Raw genomic sequence first — 23,307 nt, 5'->3', positions numbered from 1 at the left:
AAAAAAGAAAAAAAAAATGATGAGTCCGGTTCATTCACCCGTGGGAAAGGGGGGAGGGGAGGTGTCCGCGTACCCCCCCCCACCCCCACCGATGCTTTGAGGGGGGTAACGGGGGTCCGGGGGTGGCTCTCCCGGTTCAGACCTAGAGGAGGGACACGGTGGGACAGGGAAAGCCACAGCCAATTCACGGGGTGAGGAAAAACCCAGGGCGGGTGGGTGTTTCCCAGGATAGACAAAAAGCCCCGATTTGAGCCCAAAGTCCCCGCGCGCGCGTCGCCCTCGGCATCTCCATCCCGCGGAGACGCTCCTCGGCGGCCGGAGCATCGGGAGACGCCGCGACCGTGTCCCCGCACTGCTCCAGAGAGCGGCGCTCTCAGTGTCCGGAAATCATAGCCAAGGCCCAGTTTTTGACGGCTAGGGTGGTGTTTTGCAGATAAATCCAGGAGGAATAAGTGAAGCTGGTCAGGTGCTCCCTCACGCAGTCCCACGACACTTCTCCGCTGGAAAAGGGAGGAGGGGGGGTTACACGCAGGGAACGGGCCGGCTCCCCCCGCCCCCCCCAGCATCACAAGCCCCGGGGGGGACACGGAGCCCCTCCAGCAGGCAGCGGTGCCCGAGGTCTCCCCAAATCCGACGTGAACCCCGAGCGCCGCCCTGAGATGTCCCAAATCCCCTGGGGATGGCCCTGCCCGGGAGCTCCGGCTCCCTGGTCCCTCACCTTGGGACAGGAGGGGACATGGAGCGGGTCCTGCGGTGACGGCAGGCAGGTGCCCTGCCCGTGCCAGCGCTGCCCGGCTGCTGCCCGCCTCCCTGCGGCCGCAGGAGGGTGACGCTCAGCTCGGACACCCACAGGAGTCAGGGACGGGGGCAAAGAGGGGGTGGCAAACGCCACAACAGCCACAGCGCCACGTCCCAGCCCCCCGGCCAGAGCCAGACCAGGACCCCCCCCCTTCCCCGAGCCAGGACACAGGGGGAGACGCTGCTGCCACCCCGGGCAGGGATGGGGGATGCTCACTTGCAGGAGTCCAGGCAGTGCTGCCAGCCCCGCTCCAGCGCGGCGGCCGCGCACTCCAGCAGCGGCAAGAGGCAGCTCCGCAGCAGGAAGAGCAGCAGCTCCCTCACGCACTCGGCGAAATGCAGCAGCGACTCCGGCACCCGGGACTGCAGCTGCGGGGACAGAGAGCCGCGGCTGGGTACCCCGAGGAGCCCCGTGTCCTGGGTACCCGCGACGGAGGCTCCATTGAACCAGGCTGTCCTGCAATCGGCTGGGCATCACCCCCCCGCCTCCTCTCCGTGCTCCAGCCCTCCCCACATTCACCGCTCGGCTCACGCACGGCCCGTCTCCACCAGAGAGGGATGCTAAAGGCACCCCCCCCTTCCACCAAACCGCTGATTTTCAGGAAGGCAGCGAGTTGTCTTTGAGCTGACACGGTCATGCTCAGGGCTGGGGTAGCACCAGCCACGGCCGGGGGAGAACGGCATCGGAGACCTGCTGCCGTGCCTCCCTCTCCCCAGACCCACCAGCGCCGGGGGTCTCGCAGCTCACGGCCGGGGCAGGAGCAGCGACAGAGACAACGCTTTCCTTCTTTGGGCCTCCCGCCCCCCTGTTCCCACCCGGCAGGAGCCCCCGACACAGGCTCCTCAGCCTCGCAAGCCCCTACAGGCTGCGGCCACGCCAGCATCCCTCATCTCTCCCCCGGCGTCCTGGCACCGCGCATCCTTCTTACCCACTCGGTGACCCAGGGCAGGCTGCCGTGGGCCCAGGAGAGCAGGGAGGAGCACTGCTGGGACAGGGACAGGGCCACCTCGACGGTCTTCGCCCAAAGCAGCTCCAGCGGCGGCTGCAGGATGGCCACCGCCTGGGAGCCGCAGATGGGCAGGGTCCGCTCCAGCCACCTGGAAGAGAGCGAGCGCCGAGGGCAGCGCCAGCACCGCCACGGAGCCACGGGCACACGGCTACCTGGAGCCACTGCCACCGGCCAAGGGAAGAGGGGAACAAGAGCTGAGCTGCAAAGCCCTTCCAGGCAGAGCTGGGGAACAGCCCCCAGCAAAACGGGCTCCGCACAGAGACGGCTCCGCACCACATCAACAGCTTCACGACACCCAACACACGCTGCCGCCAGCGCCGCTGCCACTCACCGGTAGCCCTGGAGGCAGCAGTGGGAGACCTTCTGCCAGGCCACCTGCGAAGCCGGCAGGACGCCCGAGGAGCGGAGCAGGCGGGCGGAGGAGGAGGCTGGAGGAGAGAAGAGACATTCCCTGAGCAAACCTTTGTCCGGCGCCTGCGGGAGCCGCGGGCTCAGTCTGTCCCCGAGGCCTCTCTCCGGGGACGCACGGCCCGAGCTGCCCTGCACAACGGCTCGGGAAATGCTCTGGGATGGGACAAAAACTCAGAGCAGAGAGGAAAACCTGGGCTCAGGGGAAACCCTCCCGAGAGGGGACAGGCAGGGGGTCTGTCTGCACAACCTGCCGGGAACGTCCAGCCCAACACAGCCCACGGGCAGCCAGCGGCACAGGCAGGGCTGTGGGGGCTTCCCTCGGGTCACGGATCCCCAGGGACGCTCCTCCACGTCTCTGCAGAGCCACGAGCAAAGGCACCACCTCACCCTGGAAGGAGCCGTGCATCCGGATGTCGTGCAGGACGAAACCAGCGGCGAAGACCAGGAGGACAAGCAGCAGCCGGGACCAGGGGAAGCCCCGGCCCTTCATCCTCCGCAGCAGCTCCTGGCAGGCGGGAGGACAAGACGAGGCCCCGTCACCGCGCGGCCGCACCGCCCTCGGGCTGCCCTCACCGCTCACCCCGCCTTCCCAGTGGAAACCAGTGTCATCTGCCGAGCAGCTGGGAGGATGGACAAGGGCCAAGCACCATCTGTCCCCGGCGTGTCCTGCAGATGCGCCGCTGCAGGGCCCCTGGCACGTGCCGGCGGCAGGAGCAGCCAACCACAACCCCAGCATGGCGCCGAAATCCGGCCGCTGGCTCACACCGGGATACCGGGCACGTCCCATCCCATCCCGGGGCTCACCTTGCAGGCGGCATCGCAGGCAGCCACGTCCTGGTCGCTGCTGGGCCCTCTGGCCGCCAGCTCCTCGTTCGTTACCTTGAAGGAGCAAACCGTCTCCTGCAGCGACTGACGCACCTTGGGGAAAGCGAGAGCTGCATCGGGGCCCTGGCACCACGTGCCGGCGGCACCGCGCGCCCACACAGCCCAGCACCGCGGCGACGGGCAGGAACACTGAGGACCTGAGGGACGGATCGGACCATGGGGACACCTCCCAGGGTCCTGCGCTGAGACCACGGGCTGCGGGCAGCGGCGGGGGGACACAGCGCTGGCTCCCCAGCCCGCAGGCACACGCGCCTGCTGGCAGACCTGGCTGAGCACACACAGGTTCCCCGGGGACGCTGCTCGTACAGGGACCTCCCGCAGCCGCACGCGTACGTTTGTCTCCCCACCCCACCTAATTCCTCCTTTCCACAGCTCCCACCTTCTTGCTGCTGCTGTCCCAGGACTCCAGCAGATGGTTCAGAAGCAAACTGCGGGGACAAAGAGGACACAAGGCTCGGTCAGGGGGACCCAGAAGTAACTCAACGTGCTCCTAAAGGCCATCGGGCTGGCGCTCGCCCCGCCGGGAGCAGGCACAGACCTGGACTGGGAGAGGTGCTTGGTGTAGAGCTGCCTCCAGACGCTGAAGCTCAGGGGGTCCAGGCTCAGGCACTGGCTCATGGAGGTCAGGAGCTGCAAAGGAGAGCACAGCAGGTCGTCACACCCAATCCTTGTCCCCAGCGTGACACGTGTGTCACTCGGTCTGGCGCATCGAACACACCCTGCCCCATCGAACACACCCTGCCCCGGGCTCTATGCCAGCAGAGCCGACCACCCCCCAAACCCACTGGCTCCTGGGCACCGAACTCAGGGGTCCGGCATTCTCAGAGCCTGGCTGCAGGTGGCAGGAGCCCTGGCTCCCAAACGCCATCCTCCCAGGAAGGTCCCACTCCCTCCCAAACCAGGACACGCTCCCACCGCGATCTCACACTGGCACCTGCCCGTTCCATCCTCAGCACGGTGGATCTGAGCCCACCCAAGTGGTGGCCAGTGCCCAGCCATGCCAGGTAGCCGGGCCAGTGGACAGCACAGCCCTGCGCCCACTGCAGCGGGTGGGGCAGGGAGGACAGGACCCGCTCAACTGTCCCCCCTCGCTGGCGCACCAGGGCTACCACAAGCCATGCTGGCAGTCCTGTGGCCACGCACCCCCCGGCTCAGGGCTCACCTCTTTTTTCATGGCGGGAGGGCAGCTGGGCGTAGCTCGGGAGAGGAAGGAGGGGAAGTAGGTGTGCAGCGCCGTCTCCGGCTTCGCGCCGAACGCCAGCACCTTCAGGCGAGGGTAGAGCCGCCGCAGCTGCTCCTGCAAGCTGAGGGCAGACGGCACCGGGGCTGCGGCGAGCGGCCAGCGCGGGGACGGTGGGGCTGCAAGCCCCGCACGCAGCCCGCAGCGGGGCGTACCGGGGGGTGCCGGCATACCTGGGTGGCAGCGAGTTGTTGGGCATGAAGGCAAAGTCCAGGAGGGGGAAGAAATCCTTGGGTCCGATCATACCAAAGCCTTTGGTCAGGTTCGGGTGCATCCTGCGCGGTGGGAAAAAAAATTCCCCGTGAGCTGCGACAGAGGCGCCGGTGACCGAACGCAGGCCGGGAGGGAAGAGCGGCCCTCGTCCCGGCACCTGTTTCCCTTCGGCAGGACACACCGCTCCGGCACACGCTGGTTCCTGGCCCCATTGGCAAAGCACAGAGAGGACAAAGGGGGTTTGTGGGAGCCCTTCCCGTGGACGGAGCCGGGGGCGGCACTCGCACCCGCTGCTGCCGTCACACACACGCGTTCACAGGCTCTTTTTCCCCCCTCCTCAAGAGCCTGCAGACAACAGAGGTCTGGCGGGCTGTGACTGGGGCTGCCGGTAAGTGAAACGCAGTCAAAGAAGAGAAACCAGATTGCAGAAAACTAATTAAATAACGGTTCAGAAAGACCGGGAGGAACTGTGAATTCTGGCTCAACGAACCTCCATAAAATCCTCTGGCAAAACCAAACGCACCGTTCCTGTTACTGTGAAGCAGGAAAAAAAGCTTAATAAAACCCCCTGAACCCTTTGGAAGGGCAGGGGATGCCCCTCGGTGCCTGCTGTGAAGCCAATCCTGACCTCCCCCGGTTCCAGCCGCCCGCGCCACGGCACCAAGCTCCCTTCCACCCTGGGTGCCGGAGCCACCGCAGTGACACCCAGCTCCCTTACACTGCGCCGAAACGGCAATGCCGGAGATGGTGGTTGCCATAACCAGTGCAAAGGCCAGCAGGTCTGTCTTGGCCCCCAGTCAAACGCCACCCCCCTTCTCCTCGCAGGGACAAATTCGCCTGCCCATGATGGAGGACGCTGCCAGCGCCTCTCACCGCAGCCAGGAGCCCCACTGTGCCTGTGCACCACAGCAGCCAGCGGCAACGGCGGCCCTGCTCCTCGGAGCCCCGTCCCTCCAGGCACGGGCACCACCACGCTCTCCCAGGCACGCCGGGGGCAGGAGATGGGGCACGCCGGCACTGGGGATGCCTGTCCCTGCACAGGGTGCCCACAGGGCTGCACCGGCGCTGCCGCGGCACCAGAGCACCCCGTCCTGCCAGCAGCCGGAGCCATGGGCAGCTCAGCTGCTCATCAGCCGTGGGGAGGCCACTGGGACGAGCGGGAAGGGCTCTGCCCCCCTCCACCACCCCCCTGCCCCATTTTAGGAAAGGCACCAGCAGTGGAGGAGAGGAAACCTGTGCAGAAACCCAGCGTTTCCATAGAGCCGCAGTGGAACCAGCGGCCACGGAGGCAGCAGAGGCGGCCAGGAGGTGCCACGACTGCTGTCGAGACACCGGACACAACAGGCAGCCACCAGAGACCGGGGACAGCCCGACCTGCAGGGCACGGCCACCGCTGCAGGCTCTGCGGGGCCCGCACACCCGCTGCCGGGCACCCTCCCACCCGCACCCCGCACCCAGCGTTCGCTCCTCTTAACGAAGACACCCCGATAACGGAACTCACATCAGCAGACGGTCCAGGTAGGCAACGGCGTACGGGGAGAGCGCCTTGATGCCGAGCACCGGGAGCATGACGCCGAGCCACACTGCGGAGAGAGTCGGGGGTCAGAGCGGGGAGCAGGGGGGCTGCGGCCGTGCCCCCACATCCCAGGGGACACCGAGGGCTCTCCAGCCCTGCCACACGCTGCTTCCACCATCACAAGCGCTCCATCGCTCCTTTTCCCCACTCAAATCGCCCGGCAGATGGCGAGATCCCTCGGGAAGGGCCGCAGGGCTCTGCTGTCAGAGGGACGGCAGGGCGCCGTGCTCCCTCTCTTTCCAGGCAGGACAATTCCTGCTGGCATCCAGCGATTTCCCTGTCCCAGCCGGGGGAAGGTGATGCCGAAAGGGCAGTTTCTGTCCCTGCGGAGGGGCCGCCAGGAGGCCTGAGCTCACCCTGCTGTACGGAACGTGCTTCTTGCAACATCTCCAGCTTCCCCGAAAATAATTAACCGCTTCACGCAGCTCCACAGGGTCACCACCCCGAACACCTCGTGCTGGTGCCTCAATAAACATTTCAGCACCGGTGACTCCCCTCCTGCGGTGGTGACCCACCTTTAACGTCTGTGGCTGAGGAACGGAGGCACGCACGAGGCGTAACGACCGGTCAGGAGCAGCCGGTGGCATCACGCCAGGTGGCGAGCCCCGACACGGAGGTGAGGGCACCACGTGGCCGGACTCAGTGATCATAGAACCATAGAATCCCCTGGGTTGGAAGGGACATTTCAGATCATTGAGTCCAACCATCGACCCAACTCTGACACTACCCCACGTCCCTCAGCACCACGTCTGCCCGGCTTTTCAGTCCCTCCAGGGATGGCGACTCCACCACTGCCCTGGGCAGCCTCTTCCAATGCTTCACAACCCTTTCCAGGAGGAAATTGTTCCCAATATCCATCCTAAACCTCCCCTGGCACAACTTGAGGCCGTTTCCTCTTGTGCCATGGCCTGTTCCTTGGGAGAAGAGCCCGACCCCCCCTGGCTACCCCCTCCTTTCAGGGAGCTGTAGAGAGCCAGAAGGTCTCCCCTCAGCCCCCTCTTCTCCAGGCTGAGCACCCCCAGCTCCCTCAGCCGCTCCTCACCAGACTTGTGCTCCAGACCCCTCACCAGCTCCGTTGCCCTTCTCTGGACACGCTCCAGACCCTCAAGGTCTTTCTTGGCGTGAGGGGCCCAAACCTGGACACAGCCCTCGAGGTGGGGCCTCCCCAGTGCCCAGTCCAGGGGGACGGTCACTGCCCCACTCCTGCTGGCCACACTGGTGCTGACACAGGCCAGGATGCTGGTGGCCTTCTGAGCCTTGGTCTCAAGGGTCTTTTCCAACCTGAACGATTCTGTGGTTCTGCTCCCAAACAGGTATCTGATGGGCCTGGTGTGCCCTCGCTGGGGCGTCCCCAGGCGTCCCCTGGAGCCGTTTGCCCCCAGGACCCCCCCGGCACTGCAGCCCCCCTCCGGCGTTTCAGCAGCGGGACAGGGTGTTTTGAAGCAGACCCCGCGCCCCAGCGGAGACACCGCTGGGAGCCGAGAGACCCCCATGGGCAGGACCGGGGGCCGTCCGCCTGCCCCAGCTCTCACCTTTCAGGCCCTCGTGGAGGTCCGTGAATCCGGCCTGTCCCAGCGCCCAGAGGACGGTCAGGCATTTCGCTGGCCTGTTCTGGTGGGAGCGCAGCACCTCCAGGTACTGGGGGGAAGAGGAGACGCGTTAATTGAGACGAGCCTCACGCCAGGCGAGGCCTGGAGCCCCAGACCCCAGCCCCGGGGGAGCCGAGCTGCCAGCACCGCGCGGTGCCGGGGGGCAGCCGAGCCGCGGCCATCACCCACTCGGCCATTTGCTTCGCAGGGGACGGACCCCAAAACCCTCGTTCCTGCCCCAGACAAGGGGAACGCGTCCCGCTCCCTCCGAGGGCAGCCGAGAGGCAGCAGGAGCCTCGGACAAGGTCTTTAGAGAGAAGACATGGCGGGACATCAGTGCTTACAGCGGCTCCAGCGCACGCGGGGAGCAGGGGAGGTACTGGGGATACTGGTCCCTCTGCGCCGCGAGCGTGGGGAGGCACAAGGGCTCCGTGCATGGGGCAACACCGGCAGCTCCCACAGGAATTCCAGTGAACAGGAATGGCCGCTCCGGGGGACCCTCGGGGCGGGGGGAGCAGCAGCAGCACCGGTTCACCCTCGGGAGCAGCTCACCTTGCCCAGGTTCATGGTGGCGATTTTGGGCCTGTCCAGGAGCACCGCCTGGATGCAGATCCTGTACCCATGCAGAGACTCCCCTGGAACACAGCACAGAGGGGCCCCCTCAGCCACGGCACGCCCCGATCGCCCCCTCCCCCCGCGACACCCCCAGAAGGCAGAGGGTGACGACCCCCCGCCCCGCTCACCCGATAACGAACCCCCCACAGGAGCCCCACCACGGTGCCGTGGGTCCCACCCCCTCCTCGGCCACCCCCCACCTGCAGGAGCGGGACGGACCCCACAGGCCCTCGGAAACCCCCACCGGCAGCTTCCCAAAGCCCCCCCGGCCCAGCTCTGCCACCGCAGCGGCAGGCACGGCCCCACGTCTGGGAGCTTCCCAGGGCTCCATTCCCCCTTGTTCAGGTTCAAATGAGGAGGGGGCTTCAGGGGACCCCCATGGCTCTCAGGTGCCATCCAGTGACCCCCTCCAGCTCTGCTGGCCCCCGGGATGGGCGGCGTGGCCACGGCAGGGGCTGGTTGCCCCCTCAGCAGGGGCTGGTAGCCCCCCAAGAAGGTCTGGATACCCTGCCGGCTGGTCCTGCTCTCCGGCACGGTCCCGCTGCCACCACGACTGTCTCCCGGGGCGCACCCATCTTTCATGCCAGACGCACTGGTCACACTAGCCCACAATGCCCCTCGGGCCTCCCCGTGGCAGCCCCGACCCTGCGGCAGCCCCGCGTCCTCCCGAATTACACACGAAGGTAACCCCCACAGCAAAGCAGCACCTCGAGCTGCCTAACGACTATTCCGTGCTGCTCCCCTCCGTCGTTTTGATCAGTTTTGGGGGTTTTGTGATGGAAACAAACACCCCGCGTGGGGCAGGAGACGTCCGACAGCGTGGTACGGAAAGGGGAATTTCAGGTTTGTGCCTGACAGGCGGCTGAAAGCCATCGCCGTGGTTCAGGACGCTGCTTCTGGCCGCCCAAAGACCCCTCCAGCACCGCGTGCCCGGTGCTGGGGGCACAAACAGGACAGGAGGGGACCCCCCCGGCAGGGCACACCCCCGCCGCAGCACGGCAACTAACCGGCTTTCACCTCCAGAGGCAACCGTGCCCCATAACTCACCTGTGCCTCATCCCCTGTGAGATGCACGTTAAAGCTGACACCCTGCATACGCTAACGAAGGTTTTAGAGCTCACGCTAAACATACCCGGCTACAGCACTCGTCTCTCCACCCAAATCATACTACGTGTCACCTAGGGGAGGGAAACCGCGTAATTTTGGGGATAAAAGGATGGAGAAAATGACTGTTAAATTGGGAGAGAAGGGACTCGATACCCGAGGGAGCAGCCCAGGGGCCGCGCTCTCTCCCTGCGCCCAGGCAGGGACGCCGTGCCGGGCCAGCGCTGCGCCTTCACCCGCTGGGGAACGGCACCCCCGGCTGTCGTACTACCGTTGGTTTTGCCAGCCTTAATTAATTAGCGCTATTGTAGTTAGTGAATTTATCAACGGCAATCTCAAGTCTGTTTCTGTCGCTCTCAATAAAATGTGATTTCGATTATTTGTGAATCTGATTCAGTTAGAGTCCTTCGGCGAGACTCTGACAAACCAATATCGGAACTGTTACTATTTTTGCTAGACTAATTGTGGTTATTTGTGAATCCGACTCAGTGAAAGTCCTTTGCTGGGACTCCAATAGTAAATCAGTGAAAGTCCTGGGACTCTGACGGACAAACATCGGAACTACAGTCCTTTTAACGCGCCGCACGCCACAGCGTGCCCCTCAGAAGGGCGTTTTCCACCACGTACCCTTTGGTCTGCAGCACCGTGCCGGGCTCGTACCGTCGCCTGCCCCGGCTCCTCCAGCCCCAAGCCCTCGGCAGCACCACGCCGACGAGCCGCGGGGCAGGAACAGCCCCTCATGGCACACGAGATGCACAGAAGGAGTTTTCCCTGTCACCCTCTCGGCAGAGGAGCTCAGGAGAGCTCCTAAAACGGCAGCAGCGTCCCCGCGGTGAGACGGCCCTGGCCCAGGCGCAGCGCAACGGCATGTCGGTGCCCCGACCCCGCACCCGCCGCGTCTCACCTGGGGTCTTGTCCAGCTCCTGCAGCATGGTATAAACGCAGTGGTCGAAGAAGAGCTCCAGCACGCTGGAGGACCTTCCCAGCAGGGCCCGGATGATGCTCCTCAGCTCCTTGCTCACCAGGCAGTACGGGTAGTCTGGAGCAGCACACGGGAGGAAGAGTTTGAGCGTCCCTTCGGGAGACTTTCAGGCACCTTGTCCTCACACTCCACACCCTCAGCCAGCGACTTCTTTCTCAGTTGTTCTACGTTGGACCCATCTAACTCAGCAATAAAGGGCCGCTTTCTGATTAACGTCGATGCTGCGCGATACACGCAGCTTTTGAGGAGATATCCTGCTCTTTCACCCGCCGCCACCCCCCCGCCACAAGTGCTCAAAGCAAGCGTAGACCAACAGATCCTGCAGAAAAGGAAAATCCAGACAGAATCTCTCTTTCAAGACGAGTGGGGAAACCTGCGAGCGCTTTCCTGAATTGCCCAGCAGTAGGCACAGGTCACGCGTCCTTATGGAAAAGGGGTGACCGCGGAAAGTCTCTAATTTGCCAACTGCGTGGACAATATTACTGCCTTATAGTCCAAGGAAGTCAACCGTAGCGATACCCAAAATCAAGTAAATAATGCCAGTTTTATTTGTTGAATAAAAACCAGTCTTGTGCCTTTTCCATTACCAAGCTTCCTGAGACAGTTTTGGCACAGGAAAAAAAGACTTTGGAGGGGGAGAAAAGCAAAGAAACGCCCAAACACCTCAGTTTGCGGGGAACGAGCCCGGACTGTGGGACAGGCTCGACCTGATTTGTCTCAGGTGAAAACAGGAGATTTCCCCCCCCCCCCCCACTTTCCCATCTGTGACTGGTTTGGTCCTGTCTGCTCCGACGTTTCTAAAAACCGCATCTTTAGCCAGCCGTCCTTTAACCTGTCCTCCCAAACCTCTGCAAAATAAGCCTGGCAAAGCACGCAGCTCTGAACGCCTTCCAGCCTCCCGCTGGGGCAGAGACGGCCTGACTCCATGATCTTACGGCTCTTTTCCACCCTAAACGGCTCCATAACGTGGCCTGGGAGGGGCGGGGGGCGGCCAGAGGCTGCTCCTTCCCGGGTGCCATCCCGCGCCGCTCCCTGTGCCCGGCTACCCCGCCACCCCCCCACCCCCAGGCCACGGGGAATCGCCAGCCCCCCAGCTCCACGACGCAGAGGGGACACCCCGGAGCCCCCCCTGGTTGGAGGGCACTGACCGTGGGCGTGCTGGCTGAGCGTGGGGTCGCTGCGGGGGGCCTGCAGCTTGTAGTTGAGGTAGCCGGCCAGGTCCTTCACCCAGACGGAGGGGTTCTCGGGGAACACGCTCATGCTTTTATCCAGCTCCTTCTGCAGATCCGCCAGGTCGAGCTGGAAGCGACAGACAGACCAGTTCAGCCCAGGATGCGCAGATCCGGTCAAAAAGCACAGAAAGAAGAAAGTTAAACTCAGCTCCTACAGGGCTGCTGGGCCCAGGGGGGAGAACACTCCCCACCTCCATCCCCAGAAGGCTGCCCTTCCCGCACGGAACGCCCCCAGCCCACCACCTACGGGAGCACTGGCCTGGAAGCGGCATTTAGTTTTGTAGCGGAAACGCGTTTTCTGCAGATTCGCAAAGACTGGTACGCAACAAACCCCCCGAGGGCGCCGCAGGGGCTGCAGGAGCCCCGGGGCCAGCGGGGAGGGAAGGACGGGCTGCGCCGGCATGGCCGCGGGGACGGGCGCTTCTCCCTCCTGGGGGGGTTTTCCTCACCCCACTCCTCACCTTCCCACCGGCTCTGCCGCTCCAAGCTCCCGCGTGCCCCACGGCGAGCATCGCCCGGGACCAGCCGGCACTGCGCAAGACTGCCGAGGAGGATGTCGGCATCAGCATTGCCAGCGGCTCGCTCGGGGCAGCAGCTTGGAGAGGATCAGCCTGGCGTTATCCGCACCATCAGGTCACGCCGCACCCAGCCTCCCAAGGAGAAGAGAGCCAGGATCATCAAGCCCCACACGATTAATGACCCGCAACCAACACACCGTGAGCACGGACAGCAGCTCACGTCCCCTCACCTTCCTCCTCCCGCGCTACCTGTCGCAAAACACGCTTATTGCCTGCTTTTACACCTGCCAGCTCGCAGGGAGAGGCACCCTCGTCGCTTCAGGGAGTTCAGGGGCCTCAGGAGGCTGCGCAAAGTTTTGCAGGGTCTAATGTTTCTGTACGCACTGATTTCAGCCACAGCACGGTATCAAATCAGAGCCGGGCACCTTCTGTGGCACGTTTACTTCAGCCACCATTTTGCAAAGGGAAATAAGAAAAAAAAAGAAAAAAAAAATAGCTGCCACTACGTCAAAAAGCTAAAGGACGCTGTCAGTGAAGCTGATGGAGCAGGAGTCGCACATCGGCATTTGCCGCTGCGGAGCCGTGCAGAGCTCACAGGGCGGCCACACGTCAGCCCCCGGCCGCTCTCCCTGGGGAACATCTGCCCCGACACACACAGAAACATCACGTAATTCTGCTCCGAGCTGTCCCTGCGCAGCGGCGGGGTGTGGAGAAGTGCTTGTGCCCAGCAGAGCGGAGGAAACCCCCGGCACTGCGCAGGGGATGGAGGGGCTCTGGGCAGAGGCGACATGGGGTGAAGGCGGGGAGCTGGGGGGGCGATGGGGGAGCGCCACCACGCAGCCGCTGCCTCAACAGAGCCAACTTGGGGTTCCTTCCTAAAAACCCGCCGGTGCTCAGGCAGCAGAACGGGCGGGAGGAGGACAAACGAGTTCTACAGACCCACGTGAAGCAAGGGAGGGGGAGCTGCGGGGACGGCCCCCCAGGACCTCGGCCGGTACAACAGGGAGGAGGTTCCAACAGCAACGCGTTCTCAGGATTCCTCCCAGACGGGGAGTGGGCGAAGGAAGAAACCAGAAATTCCCTCCCGGCCACCTCCCGCCGCCCCGAGTCCTGCCGGCAGCGGGAGAACGGCTTTGGGCAGGGGCAGCACCGGCCACTATTGGCTCCGCTCCCACCCTGGGCCACCCGCAGCCAGCAGTGGGCAACAAGCCCCGGGGCTCTCGGCCAGGCACACTCACGGCTCTCAGGGCTTCCTCCAGCGAGCGGCATTTGCCCGGCTTGGTGGCATTGGCCGGTGGCTTCTTGGTGCTCTTGGTGGCGTGCTGCCTGCGGTGCGGCTGCTCGGGGGGGGCCGGGGCGGGGGGCACCTGCTCCTTGTTCTGCTTCTTCAGCGCCCGCTCGAAGCCCAGCTCGAAGATGGTGTCGGAGGTAGCGATGGGGGCTGGGGAAGGCGGAGGGGGCTCAGAGCACCGACGCGGGGGGACGGGCACGGGGCGCCATGGGCAAACCGGGACCGAGCCCCTGTAGGAGGAGGGGGGTCAGGCCCCCCCAGGGGGGAGCCCCCGGCACTGCTGTGCTGGCCCCGGGGCTCTGCGGGGACAATGGCCCACGGCCTCACCGCTCCCGTGGGGTGGGTACCCCGGTGGGGCCCGCACCCCCGCGGTGGGCCCCACACCCTCGCAACGGGACCGGCACCAACCCGGTGGGCCCGACACCCCTCCCGTGGGCCCAGCACCCCCACAACGTGACCGGTGATACCCACCACGGGACCGGTACACCACCCCCCCTCAACGGGACCGGCACCCTCAGGGGCTGGCATCCCCCCGGTGCGCCCGGCACCCTGCCGGTGGGCCCAGTAACGCTCCCCACGGGCCCGGCCACCTCCGCTACCAAGGGACCGGCACCCCCCGGGCCGCGCACGGGGCTGACCCCTGCCGCCCCACCGGAGCAGGCCCTCCCGGAGCACCCCCCGCCCCACCGTGACACCCCAGCCCCGCCGCACTCACCGGCCAGGGGCAGGGCGCGGGCGGCGTTAGCCTCGCCCAGGGCGCGGCGGCTGCCGGTGGTGCCACCCGCGGGCCGCCGTCCCTTGCGCACCACCTCCCAGCGCCCGCCCGGGGCCGGGCCCGCCGCCGCCATCGCCGCCGACACCAGGGGAGCGGGAGCGGCGGCGCCGGGCGGGGCGGGGCGGGGCCGGGCGCGTGCGCCCGCCGCCCCCGCCGATTGGCTGCCGCCGCGCACACGGGGCCCCACGCGGCTGCTGCCACGTCGCCGCCCCGGAGGCGGGGCCAACGCGCTCCGCCCTCCACTCGGGATTGCCCCGCCCACGGAGAGGCCCCGCCCCGCGCAGCGCCGCTCCGGACCGGCAGGGGCGGGGTCTTGCTGAAAGGGGGCGTGTCCATGCAGATGAGATGCCGCCGCCACGCATGACGGGAGCCGTTCCCGCCGCGCCGCCGCCGTCCGCGGGGGAAGGCGGGCGCTGCGCGGGTCAGGCCCGGGCCGAGGTTGGGGGCGCGAGAGGCGGCGTGGTGCGGGGGGGCACGGGGTGTGGCGGGGGTTGTCGTCGTGCGGTGTGTGTGGGTGCGGCTGGTGCGGGGGGCGCTGTGTGTGGGGCAGAGTCATACTTACCTGGCAGGGGAGACACCATGATCAGGCAGGTGGTTTTCCCAGGGCGAGGCTCATCCCCTGCACTCCGGGTGTGCTGACCCCTGCGATTTCCCCAAATGCGGGAAACTCGACTGCATAATTTGTGGTAGTGGGGGACTGCGTTCGCGCTCTCCCCTGGTTCTCTGGTGAAAGAGCAGAACAAGGGCATTGGGCACGGGAGTACGTGGCCGTCTCAGTGTCTCCGGACATCGCTCGCTCCCAGTGGCCGCCCGCCCGCAGCCTGGGTGTGAGTTTCTGTCCTATTCGGACAACGATGTGACAAATTCCTCCCCTCTGGAAGCCTGACTGCACTCACCGATCGCGCCAGTCGCTGACACGGAGGATGGTGCCGCTGGCGGGGTGACGGCCGTCCCTCCGCGCTCTCTCACCAGGCACAGACCCGCTCAAACCGGGCGAGCGCCATCACGGAGCTGGGGCTGGGGCTTCTCGACCTTTCCTTGCCAGGTACGTCACGCGACGGGTGGGTTACCTGCTCTAGCGGGAGGTGTCCCTGCCCGGGGCAGGGGCTTGGAGCTGCATGATCTTTAAGGTCCCTTCCAACCCAAACCACCCTGTGACTTCATCCGCGGTTCAGGCTCGGGAGAGTCTGATGTCAGAGATCTCAGCGACGATTCCAGCAGACACGTAGACACTTTCTTCTGGGCGCCGGTATTGTGTGTTCAAAGAGGATGCCCCAAGGTCACTGTGGGCCCCTGGCTACTCCCTGGGCCGAGCCCGCAGGTTTGGCGTTGAGCACATCTGGCTGTTTGTCAGCCGCGCTTTTGCCGTACAGCCCGTGGCACAGGGAGACCCACGGGGACGTCGTCCCACCGAGGCCCAGTGGTGCCCGCGGGCAGAAGGGTCCCGCTCCCCTCGGACGCACCTCGTGTCAGGAGGCACCAGCCTTTCGGGTGCAGCCCCGGCCGGGGTGGGTCCCGCTGCCACAGAGGGGAGTTTCTGCCGTGCCCCGTCTGTTCCCTCCCGTCTCCCTGAAGAGGCAGCACCGACCCCCCCCGTCCAGGGAATTAAAGATCCCCCCAGGTGGTGCCACAGGGCCCTGACCCGCAGTGCCTGGAAGCACAGAAATCCTGCCCGGCCCCCGGCTCTCCCCAGCCGGCAGCTCCATCTCAGCACCAGGGCTGCGGGGAGCCCAGGCCCCGTACCGGGAACGGGAGCGTGTGTCACTCGCTGCCTCCCTGCCGTCTCCGGGGGTCACTGACCCCTCGGGGGTCACCCCTCACCCCTGAGGTTTTACACCCCGCTTGTCCCGCGCCCCTCGCAGCGTCCCTGCCCCCGGGGGATGTGCACACCCCGCTCCTGCCCAGCGCCGGGCTCTCGGCGTTTCCTCTCGGTGACGACCCGGTCCCCGCTGCGGACCCCTCCCCTCGCCCGTGGCCACCGAGGAGCCCCCGGGGCCGGCCGGGTCTGGCGGCAGCACACGCAGCGCCGGCCCCGGCCATCGTCCCCCTGTCGCATCGCTTGTCTGGTCCCTCACTCCGGTTGCAACAGCCTGCATCTGTGTTAACGTTTTATTTAAAATAAACTCGTGTGGTAAAACCTGGTCCCGCCCGTCTCTGGCCTGGCGAGGGGGCGGGGGGGGCTGTGCCCCGGGACCGGGAGGGGGCAGCGCAGCAGCGCGGGGTGACAGAGGCCCCGGGGGGGGGATGTCCCTGGGCCAGACCCTCAGGAACCCCCATTCAGGGGACGGAAGAGCTGCCGCGGGCCGGGGGGGGAAGGGGGATTTGTGTCCGAGAATTTACTCCGGGTGCGGAGATGATAAACCCAGAGACCCCCGAGCTCCCCGGGGCGCTGCAGCCCCCGACAGCGGGACGGGGGGAGACGGCGCCGGGTCAGGCCCTTCCCTTCCCCCGGCTCGCACCGACCCACCGCGGGCACCGCGGCCTGCGGGAGCCCAGACACGCCGCGGCCGGGGCCCGGGAGAACACGCAGCAGGACAACAGCAGCACCCAACACCCGACCCTCCCTCGCCTCTCTCTGTCTTTGCACCACCAACACCAGGGGAGAGCGCGAACGCAGTCCCCCACTACCACAAATTATGCAGTCGAGTTTCCCGCATTTGGGGAAATCGCAGGGGTCAGCACACCCGGAGTGCAGGGGATGAGCCTCGCCCTGGGAAAACCACCTGCCTGATCATGGTGTCTCCCCTGCCAGGTAAGTATGACCCCAGCCCGCCCACAACGCCCCCCGCACCACGCCGCACGCACACACACCGCACGACGACAACCCCCGCCACACCCCGTGCCCCCCCGCACCACGCCGCCTCTCGCGCCCCCAACCTCGGCCCGGGCCTGACCCGCGCAGCGCCCGCCTTCCCCCGCGGACGGCGGCGGCGCGGCGGGAACGGCTCCCGTCATGCGTGGCGGCGGCATCTCATCTGCATGGACACGCCCCCGCCCGCCAGGCCACGCCTCGCCGCGCCACGCGCGGTCCTAGCGCCCGGGCAGCGCCACCGAAGACGGGCCTCTGCTGTGTTCGCAACCGCCTGCTGACTAAAGCCGCGTTTGTTTCCTGCGGACCCGCTCCCTGCGTGAGAAAACAGCTCATCACCGACCTTCTCACCCTGCGACAAAACAGTCACCGAGCTGGTGTCACAGACAGTGACAATGAGGAGACAGCCAGGAGTCGCTCATCCCCAAGGATGGCGTCACGAGAAGCACTTAATCGCTCCAAGGTTCTTTTCTCTGTCAAGTATGTGCTCCCGTACTCGCTGGGACGGAGCTGCGGCTGCTTCAAGGAACATCCTCATCCTCCTCAAGGGGTTGGCAAACTTACAGTAAACTTGGACTGTCCTGAGGCGACTCAATTCCTGAAAAGGATGAGGTGAGGAAGGGTCTCCTCACCCACACGACCGCCGAGAAGCTCACACCTGCACAGAAGTGTTTTGCCGACGCAGCAAAACTTAATACGCGGGTGCAAAAACGCTATTTGGTCGTCCTAATGAATACGTAGGCCCAGGTGGAGTTACGTGTTGGGCAGGCGGAATTAGGAGAACCTTCTGTGTATAAATAATGGGTGAATATCCGCGGTGAGCTGGGCTAGATTTGTGGGTTTTCCCCCCGGCGCCCGACGTCGAATAAAGCAATGTCTCCTCTGTCACGTCCCACTCCCAGGGAAGAGGGGGGTCAGTGACTTCAGCTTCGCAAATCCCCAACGGCGCAGACTGAGGTGAGATAAATCTCCGGGTCCGTATAGAAACATTTATTTCCTTCCCAAAATGGTTAGTGTAGGTCTTAACAAGTCCACGGTAGTCGGTTAGGTGTATGACAAAGGACGGCACATGGTGAGGTATGGGTTGTGTTACTAACGGCAGGCACAGGACAACTATGGCAAGCGGTACTTAAGGTCGTACTTAAGGTCGTTAGTTAACAACTCTAACCATTACTTAACAATTCTAAGAGAAAAGAGAAACTGAGGGATAGAGACAGGAAAAGACCGAGAAAAAGACAGAGCTAAAGAGATCACCGGTCCTGGTTCCAGCATTTTTTTCAGGGAATCTTCCCAGGCACAATCTTCTTCTTTCTTGGAAAAATCTTCCCAGGTATGGTCTTCTTTCTTGGGAGGAATCTTCCCAGGTACGGTCGTCTTTCTTGGGAAGCATATTCCCAGGCACCATCTTCTTCTTTTGTTTCTTCTTTGTTCCCCTCCAGGGGCACTTGTTTTCCCCTTTTCCGTTTGCTGAATTAGCACAGTCCACCCCCCTTGCCAAGGACAGCCTTGGCTCGGGTTTCTCCCTTCTCCCAGGTGACATGGAGCATGATTTGGGTGAGAGAGGAGTGCCGTAGTCATACATGTTTAGCATGGTCTCTGTAATCTTCATTAGCGTATGCAGGGTGTGCGCTTTCCTATGCATTTCACGGATAATGAAGCAAAGGTCACTCATCGGACACGACGGCCTTGAGAACGGAGAACTAGCGCGCTCAGCACACGAGTGGCAGAACTGTCCTGTCTCCACAAGTTCTCCCACGCTTTCAGGCCCCAGAAGCGTGAGCCGTGTCGGTTCTTTGGAGGCCAGGCCTGCGTTATTTATTGCCTCGCGAGTGTTTGAGGCGTCCCATCGAAGGCTTGGAGGGCCTCCTGCCCCTCCTCAGGGAATTTACAGTCCGTCCCTCGCATCTCTCGGAACTGCTTTTGGTTTCGAGAGCTTTTATTCCAGGGAACAGCTGCGGCGGCCGGGGCGCACACGGCGGGTGAAGACCCCCGATTCGGGACAACAACCGCGGCGCTGGCCGAGGGGCTGCCACGGCTCCCCACCGCGGGGCCGGTCCCCGTCAGCCCGAGGGTCCTGGCTGGGGGTGGGACAGCAGCGACACCGTGAAGCGAAAAACGCCGAAGGTCGGAGTGTCAGAGCCCAAAGTGAGCTTTAGCTGCGCTCACGGCCAGACGAGGGCAGAGCAGGGGTGTCTCTCCCCAGCCGACCACCTCGAGTACACGCTGACGGCTGTACGCGACACTGCGTCAGGCGCCGCTGCAACCAGTGAGGAAAGGCCGCGTGCGCATCCCCACGGATAACGAGGGTTTGCCCTGGAATCTCTCCAGCGTCAGCTAACGACAAGAACTCCTCGTCAAGGCGGGCGAGCGTCGTGTCATTCCCCAGGAGGCCCATCGAGCACCAGGACCCCGAGGACGGTCCCAATCTGCGCGTGCGGAGAAGTTCAGCCCCCTCGGCGGGAAAGCGAAAGTCCTCCGTGTCCCCAAGCGGAACCACTTTCGCCGTAACACTCAAATCACGGCCCCGGGTCCCACCGCCCCTCGCCCGGGTGCAGCCCCTGCCCTTGAGCGTGGGTGGGAGCTGTGACCTGGTGGCGTCAGTCGCACGGAAATCCCTGACCCAGCACGTACGGGCGGCAGGTGCCAATATTATAACCGCGTTGGGAAACGCGTATAAAACCCCGCGGGGAGTTCTGGCGGGGGGGTGCGGCGGGAGGAGAGACCCCCCTGGGCACCCAGCACCACAAATAAGCTGATGCCGGGTTTTCTAAACTACCAACCTGGTTTGGAGAGCGAGAGTTGCCGTACGGGGAACGCGCGGGGCCCGAGGAAGCCGGGGGGGCGGGAGGTGGTCATCCACGCGCGGGCTGACGGGAGACCCCCCGCCGTGACGAGGCCGAGCACGGGCACGCGTGGGCCCTGCCTCCTTCGCCGCGGGGGCTGTAACGGGTCTGTCACCGCCGGGGCCGGTCTGGGCCCGTTGTGGGGTGTCTGGGCCCTGCCGCCCCCGCAGGGCTGGGACCCGCCGTGGGCCCCCGTGTGCAGGAGGCGGCCACGGAGCGCTGGGGCCACGGCATCAGGGACCAGACGAGCTGTTCGCAGAGAGCGCAGGGGCTGTTGCCCGTTAGCGCTCAGTTCCGGCCTCGGTTGTGGAAAACGCGGAACACACCGGCTCCTCCGGGCGCTCCTGCGCCCCGACACGGACCGTGGTCCCTGACAGCGGGACGGGGGGAGACGGCGCCGGGTCAGGCCCTTCCCTTCCCCCGGCTCGCACCGACCCACCGCGGGCACCGCGCTCTGCGGGAGCCCACACACGCCGCGGCGGGGGCGGGGAACTCGCAGCAGGACAACAGCAGCACCCAACAGCCGCCCCTCCCTCGCCTCGCTCTGTCTTTGCACCACCAACACCAGGGGAGAGCGCGAACGCAGTCCCCCACTACCACAAATTATGCAGTCGAGTTTCCCGCATTTGGGGAAATCGCAGGGGTCAGCACACCCGGAGTGCAGGGGATGAGCCTCGCCCTGGGAAAACCACCTGCCTGATCATGGTGTCTCCCCTGCCAGGTAAGTATGACTCTGCCCCACACACAGCGCCCCCCGCACCAGCCGCACCCACACACACCGCACGACGACAACCCCCGCCACACCCCGTGCCCCCCCGCACCACGCCGCCTCTCGCGCCCCCAACCTCGGCCCGGGCCTGACCCGCGCAGCGCCCGCCTTCCCCCGCGGGCGGCGGCGGCGCGGCGGGAACGGCTCCCGTCATGCGTGGCGGCGGCATCTCATCTGCATGGACACGCCCCTTCCAGAAAGGCCCCGCCCCATCCCGTCGGAGCTGCTCTGCGGGCGGGGCGGGGCCAGGCTGGACGGAGGCCCCGCCCCCTCCCGGCGCGCGGCCGGTAGGTCCCGGGCAGCGACGCCCCGCGCCCGGAGCGTCTCCGGCCCCGCCGCGCTGCTGCCGGGGGCGCTGCCCCGGGCCCGCCCGCACCGGCACGGACCGAGACCGCTCCGGCCTGCGGGCGCCGCGGCTCGGCGGTACCGGGGCTCGTCTCCCCGCGGCCGGACCCCGGAACGGCGGCACCGCAGCCCCCCCGCCCCCTCCCGCGGCAGCCGGCGCGAGCGCGTCGGGGAAGTCCCGGCCGTGGCGCCGGTGGCCATGAGCCCCGGTGGCGAGAGCCCCGGGAGCCGGCGGGAGGGGCCCGTCTGTGCCCGGGAAGGGCTCGGGGCGTCGGCGCGGCTGAACTGGCCCCAGGGACCCGAAACGGTCCTCAGCTCTGGGAAAACGGCAACGATCCGCCTGGGAGCTGTTGGCGGGCAGTTAGAGACAGATGCCACCACCAGGGACGGCCAACACGGGTCACAAAGGGACAGTCCCGTCTCACTGGTTTGATCGCCTACAATAAGGTCCCCCCCGGGGGTGACGGGACGGCGGGGGGTGCAGTTTTTCTGTAGCTGGCGAGGGGCTGGGAGGCCCGTCCTCTGGGGGCGGCCGAGGGCTCGGGGCTGGAGAGAAGGGGGCCGAGGGGCCACCTCATGGCTCCCTGCAGCCCCCTGAGGAGGGACGTGGAGAGGGAGGTGCCGAGCTCTTCTCCTGGCACCCGGGGACAGGGCGCCTGGGAACGGCTCAAAGCTGCGCCCAGGGAGGCTCAGGCTGGACACGACGAGGCATCTCTGTACCGAGAGGGTGGTCAGACCCTGGCACGGGCTTCTGGAGAGGTGGCTGATGCCCCGAGCGGGGCAGAGCTGGAGAGGCATTTGGGCGATGCCCTTAATGCCGTGCGTTAGCGTGGGGTCTGCCCTGAAGGGGTCGGGCGGTGGGACCAGATGGTTCCTGGAGGTCCCTTACAGCTGAACTACCGCCCCCTTACCCTGACACCCCCCCGAGGACACAGAGAACGCTCCGGTGCAGCCGCCGCAGTGTGGGCGTGGGGACAGGCAGAGTGTGGCACTGCCAGGGCTGCTGTGCTGAGCGGTGACTCCATGCCAGTTGACCCGGTGCACGGTCAGCCGTGTCCCGAGACACACGGATGTGTCACGGTGTGGCCATCAGCCCGGTGGCTCGGCCGCAGCTCTGCTGTGTTGTCACCCACCCCGTGAACGCGGGGATGGAGCAATGGCTGGGAGAGGCGCAGAGGCCCCTGGAGTGTCGCGTCCTCCCCGGGGAGGAAAGAGGAAGAGCCGCTCTCCCTGGGGGGAGTGGGGACGCGTCCGTGTGTCGTTGGGGGGACACAGCCATGCCGTCCCGCGCTGCCTCCCCAGGGCCATGCCGGGGACCCGAGGGGTGGACGTTTCCCCCGGTGCCGACCCGGGGCGGTGCCGCTGGTTCCCCCCGTCCCGGCAGCGCGGGCTCCGCCGCCGGCCCCGCGCGGTGCGGGCTCTGCGGGCGCGGCGGGGCCGGGCAGCGGCTGCGCGTTTGCCGCGAGCCGGCGGGAGCGGGGATCGAACCGTTGACAGCGAGGGCGGGCGGGGCGGGGCCTTGCTGAAAGAGGGCGTGTCCATGCAGATGAGATGCCGCCGCCACGCATGACGGGAGCCGTTCCCGCCGCGCCGCCGCCGTCCGCGGGGGAAGGCGGGCGCTGCGCGGGTCAGGCCCGGGCCGAGGTTGGGGGCGCGAGAGGCGGCGTGGTGCGGGGGGGCACGGGGTGTGGCGGGGGTTGTCGTCGTGCGGTGTGTGTGCGTGCGGCGTGGTGCGGGGGGCGTTGTGTGCGGGGTGGAGTCATACTTACCTGGCAGGGGAGACACCATGATCAGGCAGGTGGTTTTCCCAGGGCGAGGCTCATCCCCTGCACTCCGGGTGTGCTGACCCCTGCGATTTCCCCAAATGCGGGAAACTCGACTGCATAATTTGTGGTAGTGGGGGACTGCGTTCGCGCTCTCCCCTGGTGTTGGTGGTGCAAAGAGAGAGGGAGGCGAGGGAGGGTCGGGTGTTGGGTGCTGCTGTTGTGCTGCTCTGTGTTCCCCGCCCCGGCCGCGGCGTGTGTGGGCTCCCGCAGACCGCGGTGGGTCGGTGCGAGCCGGGGGAAGGGAAGGGCCTGACCCGGCGCCGTCTCCCCCCGTCCCGCTGTCGGGGGCTGCAGCGCCCCGGGGAGCTCGGGGGTCTCTGGGTTTATCATCTCCGCACCCGGAGTAAATCCTTGGACACAAATCCCCCTTCCCCCCCGGCCCGCGGCAGCTCTTCCGTCCCCTGAATGGGGGTTCCTGAGGGTCTGGCCCAGGGACATCCCCCCCCCGGGGCCTCTGTCAGCCCGCGCTGCTGCGC

General features: G+C 66.0%; 1 protein-coding gene and 4 non-coding genes across 5 annotated transcripts; 2 read left to right on the top strand and 3 right to left on the bottom strand.

Annotated features, from left to right (window-relative positions):
* Positions 1-232: 232 nt before the first annotated feature.
* TMEM214 (transmembrane protein 214) lies at positions 233-14,360 on the bottom strand. Its single transcript, XM_063330820.1, has 17 exons — positions 14,180-14,360; positions 13,412-13,614; positions 11,572-11,722; positions 10,346-10,480; positions 8,275-8,357; positions 7,666-7,771; positions 6,059-6,140; positions 4,518-4,619; positions 4,267-4,408; positions 3,643-3,734; positions 3,484-3,532; positions 3,024-3,137; positions 2,607-2,724; positions 2,140-2,236; positions 1,728-1,896; positions 1,016-1,167; positions 233-500 (listed from the first exon to the last, which is right to left on the bottom strand). The coding sequence occupies exons 1-17, from the start codon at positions 14,310-14,312 to the stop codon at positions 374-376; spliced, it is 2,055 nt and encodes a 684-aa protein (XP_063186890.1). The 5' UTR covers positions 14,313-14,360; the 3' UTR covers positions 233-373.
* Positions 14,361-14,793: 433 nt separating this feature from the next.
* LOC134514013 (U1 spliceosomal RNA) lies at positions 14,794-14,957 on the top strand. Its single transcript, XR_010070600.1, has one exon. It is a non-coding gene; the product is annotated as a U1 spliceosomal RNA (small nuclear RNA).
* Positions 14,958-16,835: 1,878 nt separating this feature from the next.
* Positions 16,836-16,999, bottom strand: LOC134514012 (U1 spliceosomal RNA). The gene has a single exon (XR_010070599.1). It is a non-coding gene; the product is annotated as a U1 spliceosomal RNA (small nuclear RNA).
* A 3,457-nt stretch (positions 17,000-20,456) lies between these two features.
* Positions 20,457-20,620, bottom strand: LOC134514035 (U1 spliceosomal RNA). The gene has a single exon (XR_010070622.1). It is a non-coding gene; the product is annotated as a U1 spliceosomal RNA (small nuclear RNA).
* Positions 20,621-22,766: 2,146 nt separating this feature from the next.
* On the top strand, positions 22,767-22,930 carry LOC134514034 (U1 spliceosomal RNA). The gene has a single exon (XR_010070621.1). It is a non-coding gene; the product is annotated as a U1 spliceosomal RNA (small nuclear RNA).
* The last annotated feature ends 377 nt before the right edge of the window (positions 22,931-23,307 follow it).

The sequence above is a fragment of the Chroicocephalus ridibundus genome, chromosome 3, assembly GCF_963924245.1.
Source record: "Chroicocephalus ridibundus chromosome 3, bChrRid1.1, whole genome shotgun sequence".
Classification (NCBI taxonomy): Eukaryota; Metazoa; Chordata; class Aves; order Charadriiformes; family Laridae; genus Chroicocephalus; species Chroicocephalus ridibundus.
This window is presented reverse-complemented; position numbering and strand designations above follow the sequence as displayed.